This window comes from Sphaerodactylus townsendi, linkage group LG13, assembly GCF_021028975.2.
Source record: "Sphaerodactylus townsendi isolate TG3544 linkage group LG13, MPM_Stown_v2.3, whole genome shotgun sequence".
In the NCBI taxonomy this organism is placed as follows: Eukaryota; Metazoa; Chordata; class Lepidosauria; order Squamata; family Sphaerodactylidae; genus Sphaerodactylus; species Sphaerodactylus townsendi.
Window position 1 is genome coordinate 32,206,752 of NC_059437.1, and position 22,044 is coordinate 32,228,795.

At 61.5% G+C, this 22,044-nt stretch overlaps 1 protein-coding gene across 1 annotated transcript in view; it reads left to right on the plus strand.

Annotated features, from left to right (window-relative positions):
* The window catches only part of TAF1 (TATA-box binding protein associated factor 1), a 42,377-nt gene that overhangs the window by 4,217 nt on the left and 16,116 nt on the right, over positions 1 to 22,044 (plus strand). Inside the window, exons 3-24 of the mRNA XM_048513824.1 lie at positions 3 to 119; positions 708 to 830; positions 1,820 to 2,061; positions 2,928 to 3,146; positions 3,760 to 3,963; positions 4,079 to 4,274; positions 4,472 to 4,588; positions 4,799 to 4,966; positions 5,782 to 5,909; positions 6,001 to 6,108; positions 6,894 to 7,067; positions 7,233 to 7,406; positions 7,495 to 7,599; positions 8,909 to 9,109; positions 9,899 to 10,040; positions 10,641 to 10,771; positions 11,866 to 11,946; positions 12,074 to 12,223; positions 12,541 to 12,663; positions 12,755 to 12,930; positions 13,923 to 14,164; positions 14,617 to 14,815. Of these exons, the coding sequence (XP_048369781.1) occupies positions 3 to 119; positions 708 to 830; positions 1,820 to 2,061; positions 2,928 to 3,146; positions 3,760 to 3,963; positions 4,079 to 4,274; positions 4,472 to 4,588; positions 4,799 to 4,966; positions 5,782 to 5,909; positions 6,001 to 6,108; positions 6,894 to 7,067; positions 7,233 to 7,406; positions 7,495 to 7,599; positions 8,909 to 9,109; positions 9,899 to 10,040; positions 10,641 to 10,771; positions 11,866 to 11,946; positions 12,074 to 12,223; positions 12,541 to 12,663; positions 12,755 to 12,930; positions 13,923 to 14,164; positions 14,617 to 14,815 (3,520 nt within the window). The remainder of the gene's footprint in view (positions 1 to 2; positions 120 to 707; positions 831 to 1,819; positions 2,062 to 2,927; positions 3,147 to 3,759; positions 3,964 to 4,078; positions 4,275 to 4,471; positions 4,589 to 4,798; positions 4,967 to 5,781; positions 5,910 to 6,000; positions 6,109 to 6,893; positions 7,068 to 7,232; positions 7,407 to 7,494; positions 7,600 to 8,908; positions 9,110 to 9,898; positions 10,041 to 10,640; positions 10,772 to 11,865; positions 11,947 to 12,073; positions 12,224 to 12,540; positions 12,664 to 12,754; positions 12,931 to 13,922; positions 14,165 to 14,616; positions 14,816 to 22,044) is intronic.

The window sequence follows — 22,044 nt, forward strand, 5'->3', positions numbered from 1 at the left end:
AGGCTGGGTTAAGAGCACCGAGGACGCTGTTGATTATTCTGATATTAACGAGGTGGCTGAAGATGAGAGCCGCAGGTACCGGCAGGCAATGGGCAACCTTCAGCCAGTTCAAAGGACAGGTAATTGTTCGCCGATATGGTTGAATCTATATCCAGTTCATCTTGCTCCTGTTATTCTAGTACTTGGCTGGACTGTCTTTGAACTATTTCTGTCACTCTTCTCCTTTCACATATTTTCCCTTTAAGGACAACTATCTTGAAACAGATTTAGTTTGAGAAGCACTGAATCAAAGGGGACATGTTTGTGTAGTGAATCATTGTTTGAATGTTATTGCATTTGTAGCTGTTTGATTCACCCCAGCCTTTGAACCTAGTTCAGGGGCTGCCATCAGCTTCTTAGCCCCAAACCTCCCTCCTCCTTGGACTGTGAGATCTCAGCTCTGTTGGTATATGGGACACATTTTTTTAAAAAAGGAATGTTCCTAGATTCCCCTGTTGCCTTGTCCTGTTTAAAACGTTTATTTTGCAAATGGTCGAGCGTATGGATTCTGGGTAGAATGGGGACAATATTGTATTATTGAAGGTGGTGTAATTGTTTTGAAACATTTTGAAATTGTTTTGAGACGCTAGCGGATTATGTCAAACATGATGATCCCAAGTAGTTCCATGAGGTTAAGCTCAGTGAGTTCCCTCTGTTGTCCATCTCAGATAATGATGACGATGATGATTATGATGCTGACTCTGAAGACATTGATGCCAAGCTGATGCCTCCCCCACCCCCACCTCCAGTCCCACTGAAAAAAGAGGATGAAAAGGATCCACCTGGCTCTGGTATGTCTCTGCCCCTGGGAAGGGCTTGTGAGTCCCAGATTTAATTGGTGATCCTGTAGAGAAGCTGTGTGTGTTGGGTAGTGGTTAAGTTGTTTGGTAGTTTGAGCCACAACAACAGCAACACACCTTTATTAGGCATAAGTCAAAATAAAATCATAAAACGATAATTATGACAGAACAGATTAGATTTCCCTTACAAGCAGGGCCTGCAGCAGATATTGGGCTGTAATCCCTAACATCCAAGGATTATTGCTGTTCAGTAATTTAACAATATCAGCTTTAGGGGAGCAGTTATGTATGTACTTACTTTTCTGTCAAACTAAATTTCTTTCACTGATTTAACAATATGAAATGCATTATTTGTAACTCAGTTTATTAAATGTTACTATTTGACATCTTTTTACTTATTTATTTATTTTACTAAATTTGTTATCCCGCCCTTTGCCAGGCAAAGGCTGGGCTCAGGACAGCTTACACACATATTTAAACAACATAAATCAAATGCAAATATAATGGACCATCCTAACAGCAATAAGATCACAAAAACATGAAAAGCACTACCCAGAATTTCAAACAGGATGGCAACTAAGATAAGCTGCTTTGGGTGTTGATGAGGGAGAAAAGCAGAATATTTTGTTTAAAAAAATACATAGCTTTGAAATTAAAAAACCCAGATTCTTCCATTAGAATAAATTACATCAAGCCCATCATTATTGCTTTATTTTATTTAGACATTTTTATTTTGGAGCATATATACTGTTAATTTTTCAAAAAGTGTGTGTAATGGAAGATGGGTGTGGAGAGCTTTCCAAGCTTTTCCAAACACCAAGAGGACTGGAAACTTGTTTGTCTTCCGTTCAAAATGTAAGTTCTTCAGAGGCTGCCTGTGCCCTGTTATTGCTTCCAATGTGCACAGTCTCACTGGTTGTGAAATGTTGAGATTATAGTGCAAATATCCTCTTGGTGCTGAGCAGCTTGCTCTCTTCCAGGGTCTGAAGATGGAGATGGGATCATTCTACCCTCCATTATTGCTCCTTCCTCTGCTGCCTCCGAGAAGATGGATTTCAGCAGTTCCTCTGATTCCGAATCAGAGTCTGGATCCCAGGAAGCCAGACAGGGAGAGTCCAAGGAAGGCAAACTCACTTTGCCGCTGGCAGGAATCATGCAGCGAGATGCTACCAAGCAGCTGCCTAGCGTTACTGATCTCTTCCCTGAGTTCCGGCCTGGCAAGGTAGGCCTTCAAGAGGAGCTGTTGCAGAAAGCAAGAGAAGCTGAGGCCTGTATTCTGTGGATGATTTTTTAGGGAAGGCTTCTCCCCCTTCCTCTTTCGCCCGGGTGCCTGGCCATGTTCCTGGGATTTGCGCTTAGCATTTGGCCATACACTCAGTCCCTAGGTGAAGGAAGGATTTATTCCCATCTCCCAGGTTATCTAAGTTGGAAGCTCCTACCAAAAGACTAGAACAGATCTCTCAGTTCTACATACAAACCTGAGCTACCCATCATGGCATGGGGGGACTCAGCCAGACAGGGATAGCCCCAGTCTGAACTTAGACTGATGGCTAGTCCATTCCTTGATGAGACTTCATTGAATCTCTCAAGAGTAACAGAATAGGTTGCTTTCTCTTCTAGCAGTCTGCTCAGGGGAAAGATTGCTTCCAATATATTGTCAAAGGCTTTTGTGGCCAAAATCACCAGGCTGTTGTGGGTTTTCTGGGCTGTGTGGCCATGATCTAGTAATTTTTGCTCCTAATGTTTCACCTGCATCTCTGGCTGGCATCTTGAGAGGAATGTTACAGTATATCTGTGTCACCTTTGAAGATGCCAGCCAGAGATGCATGTGAAACGTTAGGAGCCAAAAATGACCAGTTCATGGCCACACAGTCCAGAAAACCCACAACAGCTTCCTAATTTCTCCACAGCGTTGTCTGCTGTCCCCTGGCAGCCAGGATATTTTTTATCCTCAAGGTTCTGCAAATCTGCCAGATGAGAGGCCACTTCCCCAACTGGCCTTTTCCAGTTCAGAGTGGCAGAGAGATGCAAAGAACTTCTCTATTTGCTGATATTGTTGCTCACATTCCTAACTTTTGCTTCTTTCAGGTACTGCGCTTTCTGCGTCTCTTTGGCCCTGGGAAAAATGTCCCATCTGTCTGGCGTAGTGCCCGAAGGAAGCGTAAAAAGAAGCATCGGGAGTTAACTCAAGATGTGCAAATCCAGGAGGGAGAAGCCACAACTGAGGCAGGGGTGGAAGGCAAATCTCCCTGGGAATACGAGTTTGCTCCTCCTCCACCTCCAGAACAGTGCCTTTCAGATGATGAGGTGAGTCTCTGAAAGTGGAGAGGATTCTCAGCATGGGAGGTTCAAGCTACATGACCTCTTGCCACTTCAGGAAACCACTGAAGAGTTTTTATAGACCAAAGAGTGATAGAGGCAGGGTTTTCTGTTTGACTTGCAGTGTGGTCGAGGCTCATCCACAAGCCTCAAGTGGAGCAGCAGCGGTGGCGTAGTGGTTAAGAGCAGGTGCACTCTAATCTGGAGAACCGGGTTTGATTCCCCGCTCAGCCACTTGAGCTATGGAGGCTTATCTGGGGAACTAGATTAGCCTGTGCACTGCAGCACACGCTAGCTGGTGACCTTGGGTGAATCACAGCTCTTCGGAGCTTTCTCAGCCCCACCCACCTCACAGGGTGTTTGTTGTGGGCGTGAAAGGGAAAGGAGATTGTAAGCCCCTTTGAGTCCCCTTACAGGAGAGAAAGGGAGGGAGGTATAAATCCAAACTCTTCTCCTTCTCCTAGCAGGAGGCGTAATTTTTGGTAAACTGTAAACCTCCAGTTGCCATTCAGACAGATGCTAAGTGTGACTTGATACTGTGGTCCTCTGGGAACACTTCCAGCTTCATTTCCTGACCCTCCAACCACCTCTTGTCCTTCAGATCACCATGATGGCACCTGTGGAATCCAAGTTCTCTCAGTCTACTGGAGACGCAGATAAAGTTGCAGATACTAGGCCTAAGGTGGCTGAATGGCGCTATGGGCCTGCCCAGCTCTGGTATGACATGTTGGGCATCCCTGAAGATGGCAGTGGTTTTGATTATGGTTTCAAGCGGAAAGAGCCAAATGAGGAGGAGGAGCCTGTGGTGAGTAGTGAAGAAGACCCCAAGGGGAAGCTGTCTCTCTCTCTTTGTATACATGGATATAGGTAGTTGGTCAAGTTTCTGAAACCCTCAAGGTGATGGCATTCTGCCTTTGCAGGGCACTGAGGCTGAGAAGGATGAATTGCTGGCAGACGAACACTTCCTCATGGTTACCCAGTTGCAGTGGGAAGATGATGTAATCTGGAACGGAGAGGACATCAAGCACAAGGGGACCAAAACGCAGCGAGCGAGTCTGGCAGGTTGGCTGCCCTCCAGCATGACCAGGAATGCAACTGCTTACAATGCTCAGCAAGGTAATGTGGTCTTTTTGCCTGGCTGCCTCCTAAGGAGTCAAGTTGGCCTGAGCCTTGTTTCTGAGGCTGCCTGGGCCCTTATCTGAGGCAGGGCCCTTATTAAATGGAGATGCAGTCTATCTTTGCCTGCAGTCATTTAAGAATCCTTTAGGAGCAGCTCCCAGGTCTGCTGAATACTCTCTTGCTTCCACTGGCAGGGCTGAACCGCAGTGGCTCCCTGCTCAACTTGCCTGTTCCTCTGGTCCAGAAGCCCAGCGTGGCAGCAGTCTTGGGCCTTGCCAAGGGCAAAGAGAAGCAGCTCCCTGAACAGCAAGGTAGGGAGGAAAAACCTTTCACTTTCTTCCTTATTGCAGCTTGGGTCGATGGGGCAAGAACTCTTTCCTAGTCTTGTGATGCTCTTGTCTTTTGCTCCACGGCAGTCTGCCTTTAGGAGAGAACGCCAGGTCTCACCTTGGGTTAGGAATTTTCTCAAGGTGTCCAGTGTATTTGGACTCAATCAGCGTTCCTCCATTGTGTCATTGCAGTGTCTCTGGATGACGATAAGCCGTGGTTCTCTATCTTCCCCATTGATAATGAAGAGCTGGTCTACGGCCGTTGGGAAGACAACATCATCTGGGATGATGAGGCAATGGAGACAGTCTTGGTACCACCAGTTCTGACCCTTGATCCTAATGATGAAAATATTATCCTGGGTATGTCTGCACATGGCGCTGGCATGTTCCTCTTTGGCCTGCTTTTGCTGATGGAAATAGAAGGGGGAAGGCATGGAATGCTTGCAGGAGCATTGAGCATGAATGGAAGGTGGATTTGCCTTAGGGGGAAGTTGGGTTCTGAGAACAAGCTGGCTAGCCTGATCCTCCGCTGCCTTCTGGCATTAATTTCTGAATTTATGTTCAACTGAGAAGTCATGAAACCCATAAAGAGGAAGTCATTTTCTGAGGACTTGAATAAGATGCCTGCTCCTTGTTTTTCAGAAAATGACTCTTCCGAATTTCTTCACAATGCAGTTGTGGGAGGTGGCTGAGGATCTCTGATAGAATTCTCAGCAGCCTCAGAAAACTTCAGTTCCCGAGGTTCCTTTGATGTAGTCATGACAATTAAACTTTTTTTTAAAAAAGAAAACACTGGATAAGCGTTTGGTGTAGATATTTCTATCCATTAAAGAATCAGTGGGGGCTGAACCACAGAATTCCAGTAACCCGTAAGGTGGGAGAGTGCACGGCCTTTGAATGAACCTCTTCCCATTGTCCATTAAGATTTCTTTTAAAAGTAAATTGTACCAATTAGCTCATTCTTGTCTGTTTCCATTGTCTAGTTCAGGGGTAGGGAACCTGCGGCTCTCCAGATGTTCAGGAACTACAATTCCCATCAGCCTCTGTCAGCATGGCCAATTGGCCATGCTGGTAGAGATGGACCTATTTATCAGAAAGCAGAATAATCTAGTTGGTGTGGAGATGGAGATACCCGTGTTCAGAGTTCATGTTGTTTGCCATGTATTCCTTCCTAGAAATTCCTGTTGAGAAGGAAGAGATGACCTTGAACTCTCCTTCCAAGGAGAACAAGAAAGAATCTTCTCTGAAGAAGAGCCGGATCCTTTTGGGCAAAACCGGAGTAATTAAGGAAGAGCCTCAACAGGTGTGGGAGAGGGTTTGATTTTCTTTTGGTAGAAACAGGAGAGAGGGAAGAAATTTCTCACACTGCCCCTTCTTTTATACTTTGAATTTAGAATATGTCTCAGCCGGAGGTGAAGGACCCCTGGAATCTCTCCAATGATGAATTTTACTATCCCAAGCAGCAGGGGCTTCGAGGAACCTTTGGAGGCAACATCATCCAGGTTAGAACCAGGAGGAGAGCAGTTATGGCAGGAAATGTGGAACTGGGTGCAGAACTTCAGCATCATGATGATGATGTCATGAAAATAGCTAGCCTTGAATGGTGTCACCTGCCCTCCAGAATGGCCTAAGATTTCATGTGCAGATATCAATGAATCTCCTTGTGGCTGGATGGTTTCCAGTGTTACAATTGGCCCTTTGTAGTGCAAAATGTGGTAACCTTGCTGTTGTGGATTTTCTCAGCTGTGTGGTCATGGTCTGGTAGTTTTTGCTCCTAATGTTTCACCTGCAACTATGGCTGGCATCTTCAGAGGCATGGTGTCTGGTTTTGCCCCCTCACAGGGGTGGGGAGTGAGGCCCATTTGTACTTGTCTAGGTAGAGTTCATTTACAGTTGCATTTACTGTTGCATTCACGATTACATTCACAACTTCATTTACAACCTGTGAGGTGGCCAAGCCAGACAATCACTCCACACTGTGCCATGGAGAGAAGCACATCTTACCATGACATGCCTCTGAAGATGCCAGCCGTAGATGCAGCTGAAACATTTGGAGCAAACAACTACCAGACCACAGCCATGCAGCCTGGAAAACCCACAACAGCCAGTTGATTCTGGCCATGAAAACCTTTGACAATACACAAAATAGGGTAACCTGGGCAAATGGCAGAAGCTTTGGGGTAGGTGCATCCCTCTTGCTTATCTACTTGATTATTAGCAGACTGGAACACTGTTTCTGTGATTGATTTTTGTGCTGAACGATCATGTGTGTTTTCCCTTGATGCAGCACTCCATCCCTGCAGTGGAGCTTCGTCAGCCCTTCTTCCCCACCCATATGGGCCCAATGAAGTTGCGCCAGTTCCATCGTCCTCCCTTAAAGAAATATTCCTTTGGAGCCTTGTCCCAGCCTGGTGCCCATGCAGTGCAGCCGCTACTGAAGCACATCAAGAAGAAAGCCAAGGTACAGTCCCAGCTGTCCGATTCGGCTGTGGTCCCTCACTTGACTGTTCCTCCCCAAGTGCCTTCTTTCCCTTGGGGCTGAGAGGGATTCCTGCTGTTGGGCAGGGCTCTGTCTAATCTCTGGTTCCTTGACATTTCCCCCCTAACTCCCCTGCACTTTTCTTAGATGAGAGAACAGGAGCGGCAGGCTTCTGGAGGTGGGGAGATGTTCTTCATGCGTACCCCCCAGGACCTCACTGGTAAGGATGGGGACCTTATCCTGGCGGAATACAGTGAGGAGAATGCCCCCCTGATGATGCAGGTGGGGATGGCAACCAAAATCAAGAACTACTACAAACGGGTGAGTTGAGTGCTTCTGCTTGGCCTGTGGGTTTCAGCTTCAGGAGCAGGAGGCTGGCTTCTAACTCACTCTGTCTTGCTCCTGACAGAAGCCGGGCAAAGATCCTGGGGCCCCAGACTGTAAATATGGGGAGACTGTGTACTGCCATACCTCTCCCTTTTTAGGCTCTCTCCACCCAGGCCAGCTGCTTCAGGTGAGTTACCTTCTGCCCTTTTCTTTGAGGGTTTGGGATTGCATTTGGGTGAGCTTTTGGACACTGTGATGGAGGCCGGGGGAATTCTAGCTACCTGCAAAGTGCGAATAGCAGCAGCCTTGTTGATTACCACAAAGCTTGTCTGAGCTGTTAGTTGTGCTCATGTCCTTTTCCCACTGCAAACCAGAAGAGGCAGCGATGTTCAAGAGGGGTATAGGTGACTATATACCTGAAGGTCTCGGCGTGGGTTCAACATAAGACATAAACTGTGCACAATAAATGTTTTAACTGTATGCAATAAAACCTGTTCAAAATTCCTAAAAAGCCTATTAAAATTCATAAAAATCTATTAAAAATCATGAAATTACCAAAAGGAGAAACTGTCTTTTCAGCCAAGGGCCAAGGTAAATAGGTGTGTTTTCTAGATGCATATAGAGAAGATGCTTGGCACGCCTCAGTGGAGACACCATTCCGCAATCTCGGGACCACCACTGAAAGCACAATGTCTTATGTACTTACACTGCTCAAAATAAATTACCTGCACTGCCCTTCAGCTCAAAGACCTACTTCCAGCTGCACTTCTGTATAGGAGATAACGTAGGAAGTGATGTGTAGAATCTCTACACTTGCATCCCTATCTGTGTTGGAGTTCTGCAATGTATGAAAATAGTTTCTACTTTCTGTCTGTTTCTCCCTCCCTGCAATCCTAGAGAACTGGAGTGAGATGAAGTAGCAGCACTGTGCTGTCCCTTGCAGAAGTCCCGGGGGGCCGGAAGTGCTAAGGGGAAAGCAGCTGGATTGCCACTGGTAGACCCTTTTGAGCAGTGGTTAGAATGCAGTGGAAAGCACTACACTGAACTGGGAATAACTGTTGACATCAACTGGTTCTCCATCGATCGTGAAAGGAAGGTGTCCTGAAGAACGGGTTACTCCTCTTGTTTGATCTGAATTGTCAGGACTTCTCAGATTAGCTTGCAGGGGAAGGGAGCTCCTCCCAGTTCCACTCGTGCCTTCTCCAGCAGCAAACCAGAGCTCTTATTTGCAGCCCATTGTTTGTCTTGGGAAGATGGAAGCTGAATAGCTCTTAGGAACTGGAGTTTAAATACTGGAAGCACTCCTGCTTACTCTTTTTGCTGGCTGCTTTGTGTCAGCTGCTCTATGGGTTTAATGTAGTAGTTTCTATTGTTGAAGTGGGAAGGGAATGCCAAGGCACTGCAGCAACAAAAATGGGCCTCTTTGGGACTGACAGCCTTGAGCTTTTGCCAGTTATCATCACCTTTGATTAATGCAGCCACTTTTCTCGTCTCAGGCGTTTGAAAACAATCTCTTCCGGGCACCAATCTATCTGCACAAGATGCCTGAAACAGACTTCCTAATTATCAGGACACGGCAAGGGTATTACATCCGAGAACTGGTGGATATCTTTGTGGTTGGCCAGGAATGTTGTCTCTTTGAAGTTCCTGGTCCCAATTCCAAACGAGCCAATACTCACATTCGAGACTTCCTGCAGGTTTGTTGTGGAGGAGTTTACATAAACTGTACATAAACTGAGATCAGGTTATTCTTTCTGGTCACTGCACAGGCAGAACTTTTAAAACTAGGAAGGACATTGTTCCTCCTGGTAGGACCCCACCTCCTACGTTTTGATCCTTTTTCAAGCTTCTGCTGTTTGTTCATCCAGAGGTTCTGTTTACTTCTCTCTAGCTTGCCTCGTCAGGGTGGGGAAAGATCACACACTAATTGTAACTGTCTGTGACATGTAGGTATGAGGACAGACTGGTAAAAGAGTTTTGTGTTACCTTGCAGGAGAAGGTAGAGTGTTTGAGACTCTCCCCTTCCCTCCTTAAGCTGAAATTGGCTTTGAGGTTCAGAGAAATTGTCCTGCCCTTCAGTTGTGCTGTGTAGTTCACTTGCTTCAGCCTACTTCCTGTGTTTCCCTGAAAATAAGACAGGGTCTTATATTAATTTTTGCTCCAAAAGATGTGTTAGGGCTTATTTTCAGGGGGTGTCTTATTTTTCCCCATGATTTTGCGCCTTCCACGTGACCAGATCAGCTGCACTGGGGAATTTGTAACTAGGGCTTATATTTCAAGCATTCTCCAAAAATCCCCAAAACTCATGCTAGGGCTTATTTTTGGGGTACCGATGTTTACTGAACTAATCCTGGAATTGTGAAGTCACAGACACTCAAGTAGAAAAGGTGTGGGGAATCTGCCTTAGAGCTGGGCTAGATTCTTCCAGATTCTTCATCATGGTAGTGTGTTTGCGCTTCATCTGTTCTTTTTGTCTTCCCTGCCAGGTCTTCATCTATCGCTTGTTCTGGAAGAGCAGGGATCGACCCCGGAGGATTCGCATGGAGGACATCAAGAAGGCTTTCCCTTCCCACTCAGAAAGTAGTATTCGGAAGCGGCTGAAGCTCTGTGCAGACTTCAAACGTACGGGTAGGCAGGAGTCCAGTATGATGGACCAAAGCAGAGGGGCCCACTGAAGATACTATCATCTTCTTTGCCTTGAGGAAATTGTTTGTACTTACACTTCAGTGTTTACCTGTACAATGCACAAAAAGTGACTCCCCCCCTTTTAGACTTGCATGTGTTTCTAAGGAAACCCCCCCACAATTCATACTTGTATACATCCTGCCACAATGTGTACTCTGTCTATCTTTATCAAGGTACACTTTCTAAAAATCCTGTAAGAAATAGATGCTTGGTGTGAGAGAGAATAGTTTCAAAACAGTTGACTCTCCCATGTTGCTGAAGGCCAGTATCATGAAATGGTTTTAAAAGACACAGTGTAGTGTATCACATTCAATAGTTTGAGGGGAAAAAACACTGCCCTGTCAGTTCAGAAGGATACATTTTAAAAAATGTTCTGGAATAACTAATCTGTAATAAGTGAGCATTTGTGTGATCCCATTGTTGACTTGAAGTGTGTCTGCTACCAGAGCAGTGTCTGTTTGCTCCTCCTGTGACTAGGAAGGAGGGTTGGCATATTTGCTGGCATTGCTAGAGTGGCTCAGTGGAGGCTCCTACTCATTTCAGGAATGGACTCCAACTGGTGGGTTCTGAAGCCAGACTTCCGCTTGCCAACTGAAGAGGAGATTCGAGCTATGGTGTCACCGGAGCAGTGCTGTGCCTATTACAGCATGATCTCAGCAGAGCAGCGCTTAAAGGTGAGCTCGTGCGGTTCCTCAACTGCCCTGACGTTACCACCTGCCTCGGTGCCATGCAAGGTACTTAGAAAGCAAGGGGGTGACTCAGTCCTGCACGTCCACCAGCAGGAAGATTTGGGGTGATGAAGGATTACCAGTCATGATCACCTCTTCAGTATCCAACTAGAACAGGGGTCTGCAACTTGCAGCTCTCCAGATGTTCATGGACTACAATTCCCATCAACCCCTGCCAGCATGGCCAATTGGCCATGCTGGCAGGGGCTGATGGGATTTGTAGTCCTTGAACATCTGGAGAGCCACAGGTTGCAGACCTCTGGACTAGACTGAGGAGCTGGTAAGCCTGGCTCTTAAACTGCCCAACAGGCATAGTTAGTGATGTTTTTATAGCGCAGGACGTAGTCAGTCATTGTAGCCAAAGAATAATAATGTTATATTTTTTTGCCATCTTTGCAAGGGATCAGTCGCCTCCAAGCCTTACTTCCAGGGACATGGTACTTTCAGTAGAATGCTTAATGTTAAATACGCTAAAAAGGAGTATGCAAGTTGGTTGGAGTTCCTGTTTAAGCCAAAATGTTTTGCACTGAAGTGAATGAAGGGGACAGGTGGACTTTAGCCTATCCAAATAGATTGTGTCGGCTTTAAGATTCAGTGATTGGAAAGGTTGCGTGGAGGAGAGTCTCCCCATTCTCTTTTCAGTGCTCAAAGCTGGTAGTTCTCAGCCAAGCTGGCACACATGTGGCATCTGGTTTGACTTTCATAGCCCCAGAGCAATCTCTGCCTTAGATAAGGAGAATGGCTTCATTCATCTCTCATGTGTGTTCCCAGGAGTGCAGAAAAGGAGCTGAATAGGCTCTGCAGAAGGCTGCTGTGAGCAGCTTTGGGGAAACTGTCATCCAGACGGCCAAGGGGCAAGCAGAATGTTTCAGCATCTGAATGTGGTTGGATTTATGGGCACAAGTCTTTTCCTGAGTGCAAGGCCTGATTGACACTCTTTTGTTTATAAATTTTGTATGAGCTAAGCTGTTCCTGGTCCTCTGAGTGGACTGAGGTTGTGGTGAGTGATTCAGCAAATTGCTTTTTTATCTGTTGTTCAGGATGCAGGGTACGGGGAGAAATCCTTTTTTGCACCAGAAGAAGAGAACGAGGAAGATTTCCAGATGAAGATAGATGACGAGGTAGAGGCCGAACCGTACAGGGCGAGGGTTTGTTTAAGGGCTTGGCAGTAAATTAGCAAGGTCTGTCTGTCAGATGAGAAGAACATCTCATGGAAGCAAGGTGGCTTTCTTGTCATCTGTTCCTTAGGTGCGTACAGCTCCTTGGAACACCACTCGGGCCTTCATAGCAGCAATGAAAGGCAAATGTCTCCTGGAAGTGACTGGAGTCGCAGATCCCACTGGGTGCGGAGAAGGATTTTCCTATGTAAAGATCCCCAACAAGCCAACACAACAAAAGGTAGGCGAGTGATCCAAGTCAGGAACTTGAGAAAGAGGTCTTGGTAAGCAACAGCTGCTGAGCTATTAAGGGCATGCTGTTATCACTCATTGATTGGGGACACTGTGGCTCAATGATGAAGCATCTGTTTGGCATGTAGAAGGTCTTAGGTTCTGTCCCTGGCATCAGCAGTGGAAAAGATCAGGTGAGGCGAAAGAGGAGAGGCACCTCTACACCTCACAAGCACTCCCTCAGGGTTGTTGTGTGGCCAAAGGCCAGAGTTTCTCACTGAGGATCTTCACCGGGGCCTATAGATGGGAGTGTTGCTCTTATTCCAGCAAGATGATAAGGAGCCACAACCCGTTAAGAAGACGGTGACTGGAACGGATGCTGATCTTCGGCGCCTGTCTCTCAAAAATGCAAAACAGCTTCTTCGCAAGTTTGGAGTACCTGAAGAGGAGGTAAGCATGAACAGAAACTCTCTTAGGTCCATCTTTCCACTGAAGCAACATCAGCAGCCTTTTGCAAATGAGCACATTTCTTGTTCCTTAGATTAAGAAACTTTCCCGCTGGGAGGTGATTGATGTCGTCCGCACTATGTCCACAGAGCAGGCTCGGTCAGGTGAGGGGCCTATGAGCAAATTTGCCCGTGGGTCCCGTTTCTCTGTGGCAGAACACCAGGAGAGGTACAAAGAGGAGTGCCAGCGCATCTTTGACTTACAAAACAAGTGAGTTGTGGCCTTTAAGCTCTTGATGCTTCTAGTCACAAAGTTTGGGTTTTAAAACTTGTGTATGGCTGAGGTTCCATAGACCTAACTTTCCCTGTGTCTAGTTGTGATCATTCACCAACCATGATCAATTTCTTGCCACTTGGCATGTTGGAAGCCCTGTTGGATGCCTTCTCTATGACTGTGCAATTTGCTCCCACTGAAAACCTTTCGAAGCCCAAATGTGGAAGCATTTTCTAAAAGCAAGATATTTTAGGAACAAGCAGATGCTAGGGTTTGGTAGGGAAGTTGATGGGATTGCTTTAATCTGGAGGAACCAGGTTTGATTCCCCACTCTGCCACTTGAGGTGTGGAGGCTCATCTGGGGAGCTAGATTAGCCTGTGCACTCCAACGCAGACCAGCTGGGTGACCTTGGGCTAGTCACAGTTCTTCGGTGCTCTCTCAGCCCCACCCCCCTCACAGGGTGTTTGTTGGGGGCGGGGAAGGGAAAGGAGATTGTAAGCCCCTTTGAGTCTCCTTACAGGCGAGAAAGGGGGGATATAAATCCAAACTACTCCTCCTCCTCTCTTCCTCCTCCTCCTCCTCCTCCTCCTCACATATATGCTTTTTTGTTTTGCTTTTAAATAACTTGCACTTCCCCTGAACCCAGGGAAGCTTAGGGAAAACTGCATTAATGACCCTTCAATAAGGAGATGGATTAGGAAGATTGCTTAATTGAAGTATGTATTTCTGTTTTTCTTCTCCAAATGAAACTATTGATTCTAGAGTCAAAACGAGGGAGGGATACCATGCTAGAGAGGGAGTTCTGTTTCCCAAAGAGACAAACGTTTAAGATGTTCTTGTGAGCTGGTTACAGGGGAGCCCAAATGCTCCATGTGAGTCCTTGAACATTGGTTGGATGCTTGTCTATTGATCCTTTCTTTCTTGTGTTTGTGAACCATTGCCCTGTACTGTGAACTAACCAATGGATTCGTAACCATCTCTGTTTCAGGGTTCTGGAATCGACTGAGATCTTATCAACTGACACGGACAGCAGCTCTGCCGAGGACAGTGACTTTGAGGAGATGGGGAAGAATATAGAAAACATGCTTCAGAACAAGAAAACCAGCTCTCAACTGTCCCGGGAGAGGGAGGAGCAAGAGAGGAAGGAGCTACAGCGGATGCTTCTTGGAGAAGACAGTGGCAATGACAAGGAAAGGACCAAGAAGGACAGAAGGGACAAGAAAGGGTTGTGTGAGTATTTGGCTGCTGCTTCAGGGCAGCCAATGCAAGGGAGGGTCGATTCAAAGGCCCCAGCTAAAGCATTTTTCATTGGGGTGGTGGGGGATTTCTAGCATCCATGTCTGCACTAATTCTAATCAGTAGTGGAGAAATGAGCAAATTGTAAAGGAAAGGAAGTCCTATGAAGTAGTGCTTGACATACAGAGAGGAAAAACTCAACAGAGTCGTTAACAGAAGTAGCCCCAAGTAGAAGTAAATGCACAAGGCTCCGGCAGCTGAAGGGCTGAAGCCCCATATAAACAGCTGCCTGGAGGCTGTGAGTGTGGTTTCTGTACTGTTTCAACTGAGCTTCTGATGTTCAGAGCTGAAGCCTGCCCTTGCACTGCGCAGTAGGATCCAGGGGACTTGGCCATCTCTGTGCTTTGGTTTTCCACTCAGAAAACACTGCTACATTGCCCTTTCAGCATCTACTCCGAACAACAAGGACGATGACACAGCCTCAGTGACCAGCCTCAACTCCTCTGCCACTGGTCGGCGTCTGAAAATCTACCGCACGTTTCGCGATGAAGATGGGAAGGAATATGTAAGATGCGAGACCGTCCGCAAGCCCTCAGTCATTGATGCCTACAGCAGGATACGGACCACTAAAGATGAAGAGTTCATGTAAGGGTTTTGTGGGATGCTGCTTTTCCTTCGCAAGTTAGGGGATGGTGAGGTGGTGGAGTGAAAACCTCTCCAGGAGAGGAGAGATGCAGGAAGATGAAAATGTCTGTAGATTCCCTCTTTTAGGATTTCATGTGCATCTCTGTCTGGAGCTCACAGGGCCTAGGCCTGTGGTGGCGAACCTTCGGCACTCCAGATGTTATGGACTACAATTCCCATCAGCCCCTGCCAGCATGGTCAATTGGCCATGCTGGCCCCCACCCCCCCCCCCCCCCCCCCCCCCCTTCCCCCCCCCCCCACATTCCCCCCCCCCCCCACTTCCCCCCCCCCCCCCCCCCCCCCCCCCCCCCCCTCCCCCCCTCCCGCGCCCCCCCCCCCCCCCACCCCCCCCCCCCCCCACCCCCCCCCCCCCCCACCCCCCCCCCCCCCCACCCCCCCCCCCCCCCACCCCCCCCCCCCCCCACCCCCCCCCCCCCCCACCCCCCCCCCCCCCCACCCCCCCCCCCCCCCACCCCCCCCCCCCCCCACCCCCCCCCCCCCCCACCCCCCCCCCCCCCCACCCCCCCCCCCCCCCACCCCCCCCCCCCCCCACCCCCCCCCCCCCCCACCCCCCCCCCCCCCCACCCCCCCCCCCCCCCACCCCCCCCCCCCCCCACCCCCCCCCCCCCCCACCCCCCCCCCCCCCCACCCCCCCCCCCCCCCACCCCCCCCCCCCCCCACCCCCCCCCCCCCCCACCCCCCCCCCCCCCCACCCCCCCCCCCCCCCACCCCCCCCCCCCCCCACCCCCCCCCCCCCCCACCCCCCCCCCCCCCCACCCCCCCCCCCCCCCACCCCCCCCCCCCCCCACCCCCCCCCCCCCCCACCCCCCCCCCCCCCCACCCCCCCCCCCCCCCACCCCCCCCCCCCCCCACCCCCCCCCCCCCCCACCCCCCCCCCCCCCCACCCCCCCCCCCCCCCACCCCCCCCCCCCCCCACCCCCCCCCCCCCCCACCCCCCCCCCCCCCCACCCCCCCCCCCCCCCACCCCCCCCCCCCCCCACCCCCCCCCCCCCCCACCCCCCCCCCCCCCCACCCCCCCCCCCCCCCACCCCCCCCCCCCCCCACCCCCCCCCCCCCCCACCCCCCCCCCCCCCCACCCCCCCCCCCCCCCACCCCCCCCCCCCCCCACCCCCCCCCCCCCCCACCCCCCCCCCCCCCCACCCCCCCCCCCCCCCACCCCCCCCCCCCCCCACCCCCCCCCCCCCCCACCCCCCCCCCCCCCCACCCCCCCCCCCCCCCACCCCCCCCCCCCCCCACCCCCCCCCCCCCCCACCCCCCCCCCCCCCCACCCCCCCCCCCCCCCACCCCCCCCCCCCCCCACCCCCCCCCCCCCCCACCCCCCCCCCCCCCCACCCCCCCCCCCCCCCACCCCCCCCCCCCCCCACCCCCCCCCCCCCCCACCCCCCCCCCCCCCCACCCCCCCCCCCCCCCACCCCCCCCCCCCCCCACCCCCCCCCCCCCCCACCCCCCCCCCCCCCCACCCCCCCCCCCCCCCACCCCCCCCCCCCCCCACCCCCCCCCCCCCCCACCCCCCCCCCCCCCCACCCCCCCCCCCCCCCACCCCCCCCCCCCCCCACCCCCCCCCCCCCCCACCCCCCCCCCCCCCCACCCCCCCCCCCCCCCACCCCCCCCCCCCCCCACCCCCCCCCCCCCCCACCCCCCCCCCCCCCCACCCCCCCCCCCCCCCACCCCCCCCCCCCCCCACCCCCCCCCCCCCCCACCCCCCCCCCCCCCCACCCCCCCCCCCCCCCACCCCCCCCCCCCCCCACCCCCCCCCCCCCCCACCCCCCCCCCCCCCCACCCCCCCCCCCCCCCACCCCCCCCCCCCCCCACCCCCCCCCCCCCCCACCCCCCCCCCCCCCCACCCCCCCCCCCCCCCACCCCCCCCCCCCCCCACCCCCCCCCCCCCCCACCCCCCCCCCCCCCCACCCCCCCCCCCCCCCACCCCCCCCCCCCCCCACCCCCCCCCCCCCCCACCCCCCCCCCCCCCCACCCCCCCCCCCCCCCACCCCCCCCCCCCCCCACCCCCCCCCCCCCCCACCCCCCCCCCCCCCCACCCCCCCCCCCCCCCACCCCCCCCCCCCCCCACCCCCCCCCCCCCCCACCCCCCCCCCCCCCCACCCCCCCCCCCCCCCACCCCCCCCCCCCCCCACCCCCCCCCCCCCCCACCCCCCCCCCCCCCCACCCCCCCCCCCCCCCACCCCCCCCCCCCCCCACCCCCCCCCCCCCCCACCCCCCCCCCCCCCCACCCCCCCCCCCCCCCACCCCCCCCCCCCCCCACCCCCCCCCCCCCCCACCCCCCCCCCCCCCCACCCCCCCCCCCCCCCACCCCCCCCCCCCCCCACCCCCCCCCCCCCCCACCCCCCCCCCCCCCCACCCCCCCCCCCCCCCACCCCCCCCCCCCCCCACCCCCCCCCCCCCCCACCCCCCCCCCCCCCCACCCCCCCCCCCCCCCACCCCCCCCCCCCCCCACCCCCCCCCCCCCCCACCCCCCCCCCCCCCCACCCCCCCCCCCCCCCACCCCCCCCCCCCCCCACCCCCCCCCCCCCCCACCCCCCCCCCCCCCCACCCCCCCCCCCCCCCACCCCCCCCCCCCCCCACCCCCCCCCCCCCCCACCCCCCCCCCCCCCCACCCCCCCCCCCCCCCACCCCCCCCCCCCCCCACCCCCCCCCCCCCCCACCCCCCCCCCCCCCCACCCCCCCCCCCCCCCACCCCCCCCCCCCCCCACCCCCCCCCCCCCCCACCCCCCCCCCCCCCCACCCCCCCCCCCCCCCACCCCCCCCCCCCCCCACCCCCCCCCCCCCCCACCCCCCCCCCCCCCCACCCCCCCCCCCCCCCACCCCCCCCCCCCCCCACCCCCCCCCCCCCCCACCCCCCCCCCCCCCCACCCCCCCCCCCCCCCACCCCCCCCCCCCCCCACCCCCCCCCCCCCCCACCCCCCCCCCCCCCCACCCCCCCCCCCCCCCACCCCCCCCCCCCCCCACCCCCCCCCCCCCCCACCCCCCCCCCCCCCCACCCCCCCCCCCCCCCACCCCCCCCCCCCCCCACCCCCCCCCCCCCCCACCCCCCCCCCCCCCCACCCCCCCCCCCCCCCACCCCCCCCCCCCCCCACCCCCCCCCCCCCCCACCCCCCCCCCCCCCCACCCCCCCCCCCCCCCACCCCCCCCCCCCCCCACCCCCCCCCCCCCCCACCCCCCCCCCCCCCCACCCCCCCCCCCCCCCACCCCCCCCCCCCCCCACCCCCCCCCCCCCCCACCCCCCCCCCCCCCCACCCCCCCCCCCCCCCACCCCCCCCCCCCCCCACCCCCCCCCCCCCCCACCCCCCCCCCCCCCCACCCCCCCCCCCCCCCACCCCCCCCCCCCCCCACCCCCCCCCCCCCCCACCCCCCCCCCCCCCCACCCCCCCCCCCCCCCACCCCCCCCCCCCCCCACCCCCCCCCCCCCCCACCCCCCCCCCCCCCCACCCCCCCCCCCCCCCACCCCCCCCCCCCCCCACCCCCCCCCCCCCCCACCCCCCCCCCCCCCCACCCCCCCCCCCCCCCACCCCCCCCCCCCCCCACCCCCCCCCCCCCCCACCCCCCCCCCCCCCCACCCCCCCCCCCCCCCACCCCCCCCCCCCCCCACCCCCCCCCCCCCCCACCCCCCCCCCCCCCCACCCCCCCCCCCCCCCACCCCCCCCCCCCCCCACCCCCCCCCCCCCCCACCCCCCCCCCCCCCCACCCCCCCCCCCCCCCACCCCCCCCCCCCCCCACCCCCCCCCCCCCCCACCCCCCCCCCCCCCCACCCCCCCCCCCCCCCACCCCCCCCCCCCCCCACCCCCCCCCCCCCCCACCCCCCCCCCCCCCCACCCCCCCCCCCCCCCACCCCCCCCCCCCCCCACCCCCCCCCCCCCCCACCCCCCCCCCCCCCCACCCCCCCCCCCCCCCACCCCCCCCCCCCCCCACCCCCCCCCCCCCCCACCCCCCCCCCCCCCCACCCCCCCCCCCCCCCACCCCCCCCCCCCCCCACCCCCCCCCCCCCCCACCCCCCCCCCCCCCCACCCCCCCCCCCCCCCACCCCCCCCCCCCCCCACCCCCCCCCCCCCCCACCCCCCCCCCCCCCCACCCCCCCCCCCCCCCACCCCCCCCCCCCCCCACCCCCCCCCCCCCCCACCCCCCCCCCCCCCCACCCCCCCCCCCCCCCACCCCCCCCCCCCCCCACCCCCCCCCCCCCCCACCCCCCCCCCCCCCCACCCCCCCCCCCCCCCACCCCCCCCCCCCCCCACCCCCCCCCCCCCCCACCCCCCCCCCCCCCCACCCCCCCCCCCCCCCACCCCCCCCCCCCCCCACCCCCCCCCCCCCCCACCCCCCCCCCCCCCCACCCCCCCCCCCCCCCACCCCCCCCCCCCCCCACCCCCCCCCCCCCCCACCCCCCCCCCCCCCCACCCCCCCCCCCCCCCACCCCCCCCCCCCCCCACCCCCCCCCCCCCCCACCCCCCCCCCCCCCCACCCCCCCCCCCCCCCACCCCCCCCCCCCCCCACCCCCCCCCCCCCCCACCCCCCCCCCCCCCCACCCCCCCCCCCCCCCACCCCCCCCCCCCCCCACCCCCCCCCCCCCCCACCCCCCCCCCCCCCCACCCCCCCCCCCCCCCACCCCCCCCCCCCCCCACCCCCCCCCCCCCCCACCCCCCCCCCCCCCCACCCCCCCCCCCCCCCACCCCCCCCCCCCCCCACCCCCCCCCCCCCCCACCCCCCCCCCCCCCCACCCCCCCCCCCCCCCACCCCCCCCCCCCCCCACCCCCCCCCCCCCCCACCCCCCCCCCCCCCCACCCCCCCCCCCCCCCACCCCCCCCCCCCCCCACCCCCCCCCCCCCCCACCCCCCCCCCCCCCCACCCCCCCCCCCCCCCACCCCCCCCCCCCCCCACCCCCCCCCCCCCCCACCCCCCCCCCCCCCCACCCCCCCCCCCCCCCACCCCCCCCCCCCCCCACCCCCCCCCCCCCCCACCCCCCCCCCCCCCCACCCCCCCCCCCCCCCACCCCCCCCCCCCCCCACCCCCCCCCCCCCCCACCCCCCCCCCCCCCCACCCCCCCCCCCCCCCACCCCCCCCCCCCCCCACCCCCCCCCCCCCCCACCCCCCCCCCCCCCCACCCCCCCCCCCCCCCACCCCCCCCCCCCCCCACCCCCCCCCCCCCCCACCCCCCCCCCCCCCCACCCCCCCCCCCCCCCACCCCCCCCCCCCCCCACCCCCCCCCCCCCCCACCCCCCCCCCCCCCCACCCCCCCCCCCCCCCACCCCCCCCCCCCCCCACCCCCCCCCCCCCCCACCCCCCCCCCCCCCCACCCCCCCCCCCCCCCACCCCCCCCCCCCCCCACCCCCCCCCCCCCCCACCCCCCCCCCCCCCCACCCCCCCCCCCCCCCACCCCCCCCCCCCCCCACCCCCCCCCCCCCCCACCCCCCCCCCCCCCCACCCCCCCCCCCCCCCACCCCCCCCCCCCCCCACCCCCCCCCCCCCCCACCCCCCCCCCCCCCCACCCCCCCCCCCCCCCACCCCCCCCCCCCCCCACCCCCCCCCCCCCCCACCCCCCCCCCCCCCCACCCCCCCCCCCCCCCACCCCCCCCCCCCCCCACCCCCCCCCCCCCCCACCCCCCCCCCCCCCCACCCCCCCCCCCCCCCACCCCCCCCCCCCCCCACCCCCCCCCCCCCCCACCCCCCCCCCCCCCCACCCCCCCCCCCCCCCACCCCCCCCCCCCCCCACCCCCCCCCCCCCCCACCCCCCCCCCCCCCCACCCCCCCCCCCCCCCACCCCCCCCCCCCCCCACCCCCCCCCCCCCCCACCCCCCCCCCCCCCCACCCCCCCCCCCCCCCACCCCCCCCCCCCCCCACCCCCCCCCCCCCCCACCCCCCCCCCCCCCCACCCCCCCCCCCCCCCACCCCCCCCCCCCCCCACCCCCCCCCCCCCCCACCCCCCCCCCCCCCCACCCCCCCCCCCCCCCACCCCCCCCCCCCCCCACCCCCCCCCCCCCCCACCCCCCCCCCCCCCCACCCCCCCCCCCCCCCACCCCCCCCCCCCCCCACCCCCCCCCCCCCCCACCCCCCCCCCCCCCCACCCCCCCCCCCCCCCACCCCCCCCCCCCCCCACCCCCCCCCCCCCCCACCCCCCCCCCCCCCCACCCCCCCCCCCCCCCACCCCCCCCCCCCCCCACCCCCCCCCCCCCCCACCCCCCCCCCCCCCCACCCCCCCCCCCCCCCACCCCCCCCCCCCCCCACCCCCCCCCCCCCCCACCCCCCCCCCCCCCCACCCCCCCCCCCCCCCACCCCCCCCCCCCCCCACCCCCCCCCCCCCCCACCCCCCCCCCCCCCCACCCCCCCCCCCCCCCACCCCCCCCCCCCCCCACCCCCCCCCCCCCCCACCCCCCCCCCCCCCCACCCCCCCCCCCCCCCACCCCCCCCCCCCCCCACCCCCCCCCCCCCCCACCCCCCCCCCCCCCCACCCCCCCCCCCCCCCACCCCCCCCCCCCCCCACCCCCCCCCCCCCCCACCCCCCCCCCCCCCCACCCCCCCCCCCCCCCACCCCCCCCCCCCCCCACCCCCCCCCCCCCCCACCCCCCCCCCCCCCCACCCCCCCCCCCCCCCACCCCCCCCCCCCCCCACCCCCCCCCCCCCCCACCCCCCCCCCCCCCCACCCCCCCCCCCCCCCACCCCCCCCCCCCCCCACCCCCCCCCCCCCCCACCCCCCCCCCCCCCCACCCCCCCCCCCCCCCACCCCCCCCCCCCCCCACCCCCCCCCCCCCCCACCCCCCCCCCCCCCCACCCCCCCCCCCCCCCACCCCCCCCCCCCCCCACCCCCCCCCCCCCCCACCCCCCCCCCCCCCCACCCCCCCCCCCCCCCACCCCCCCCCCCCCCCACCCCCCCCCCCCCCCACCCCCCCCCCCCCCCACCCCCCCCCCCCCCCACCCCCCCCCCCCCCCACCCCCCCCCCCCCCCACCCCCCCCCCCCCCCACCCCCCCCCCCCCCCACCCCCCCCCCCCCCCACCCCCCCCCCCCCCCACCCCCCCCCCCCCCCACCCCCCCCCCCCCCCACCCCCCCCCCCCCCCACCCCCCCCCCCCCCCACCCCCCCCCCCCCCCACCCCCCCCCCCCCCCACCCCCCCCCCCCCCCACCCCCCCCCCCCCCCACCCCCCCCCCCCCCCACCCCCCCCCCCCCC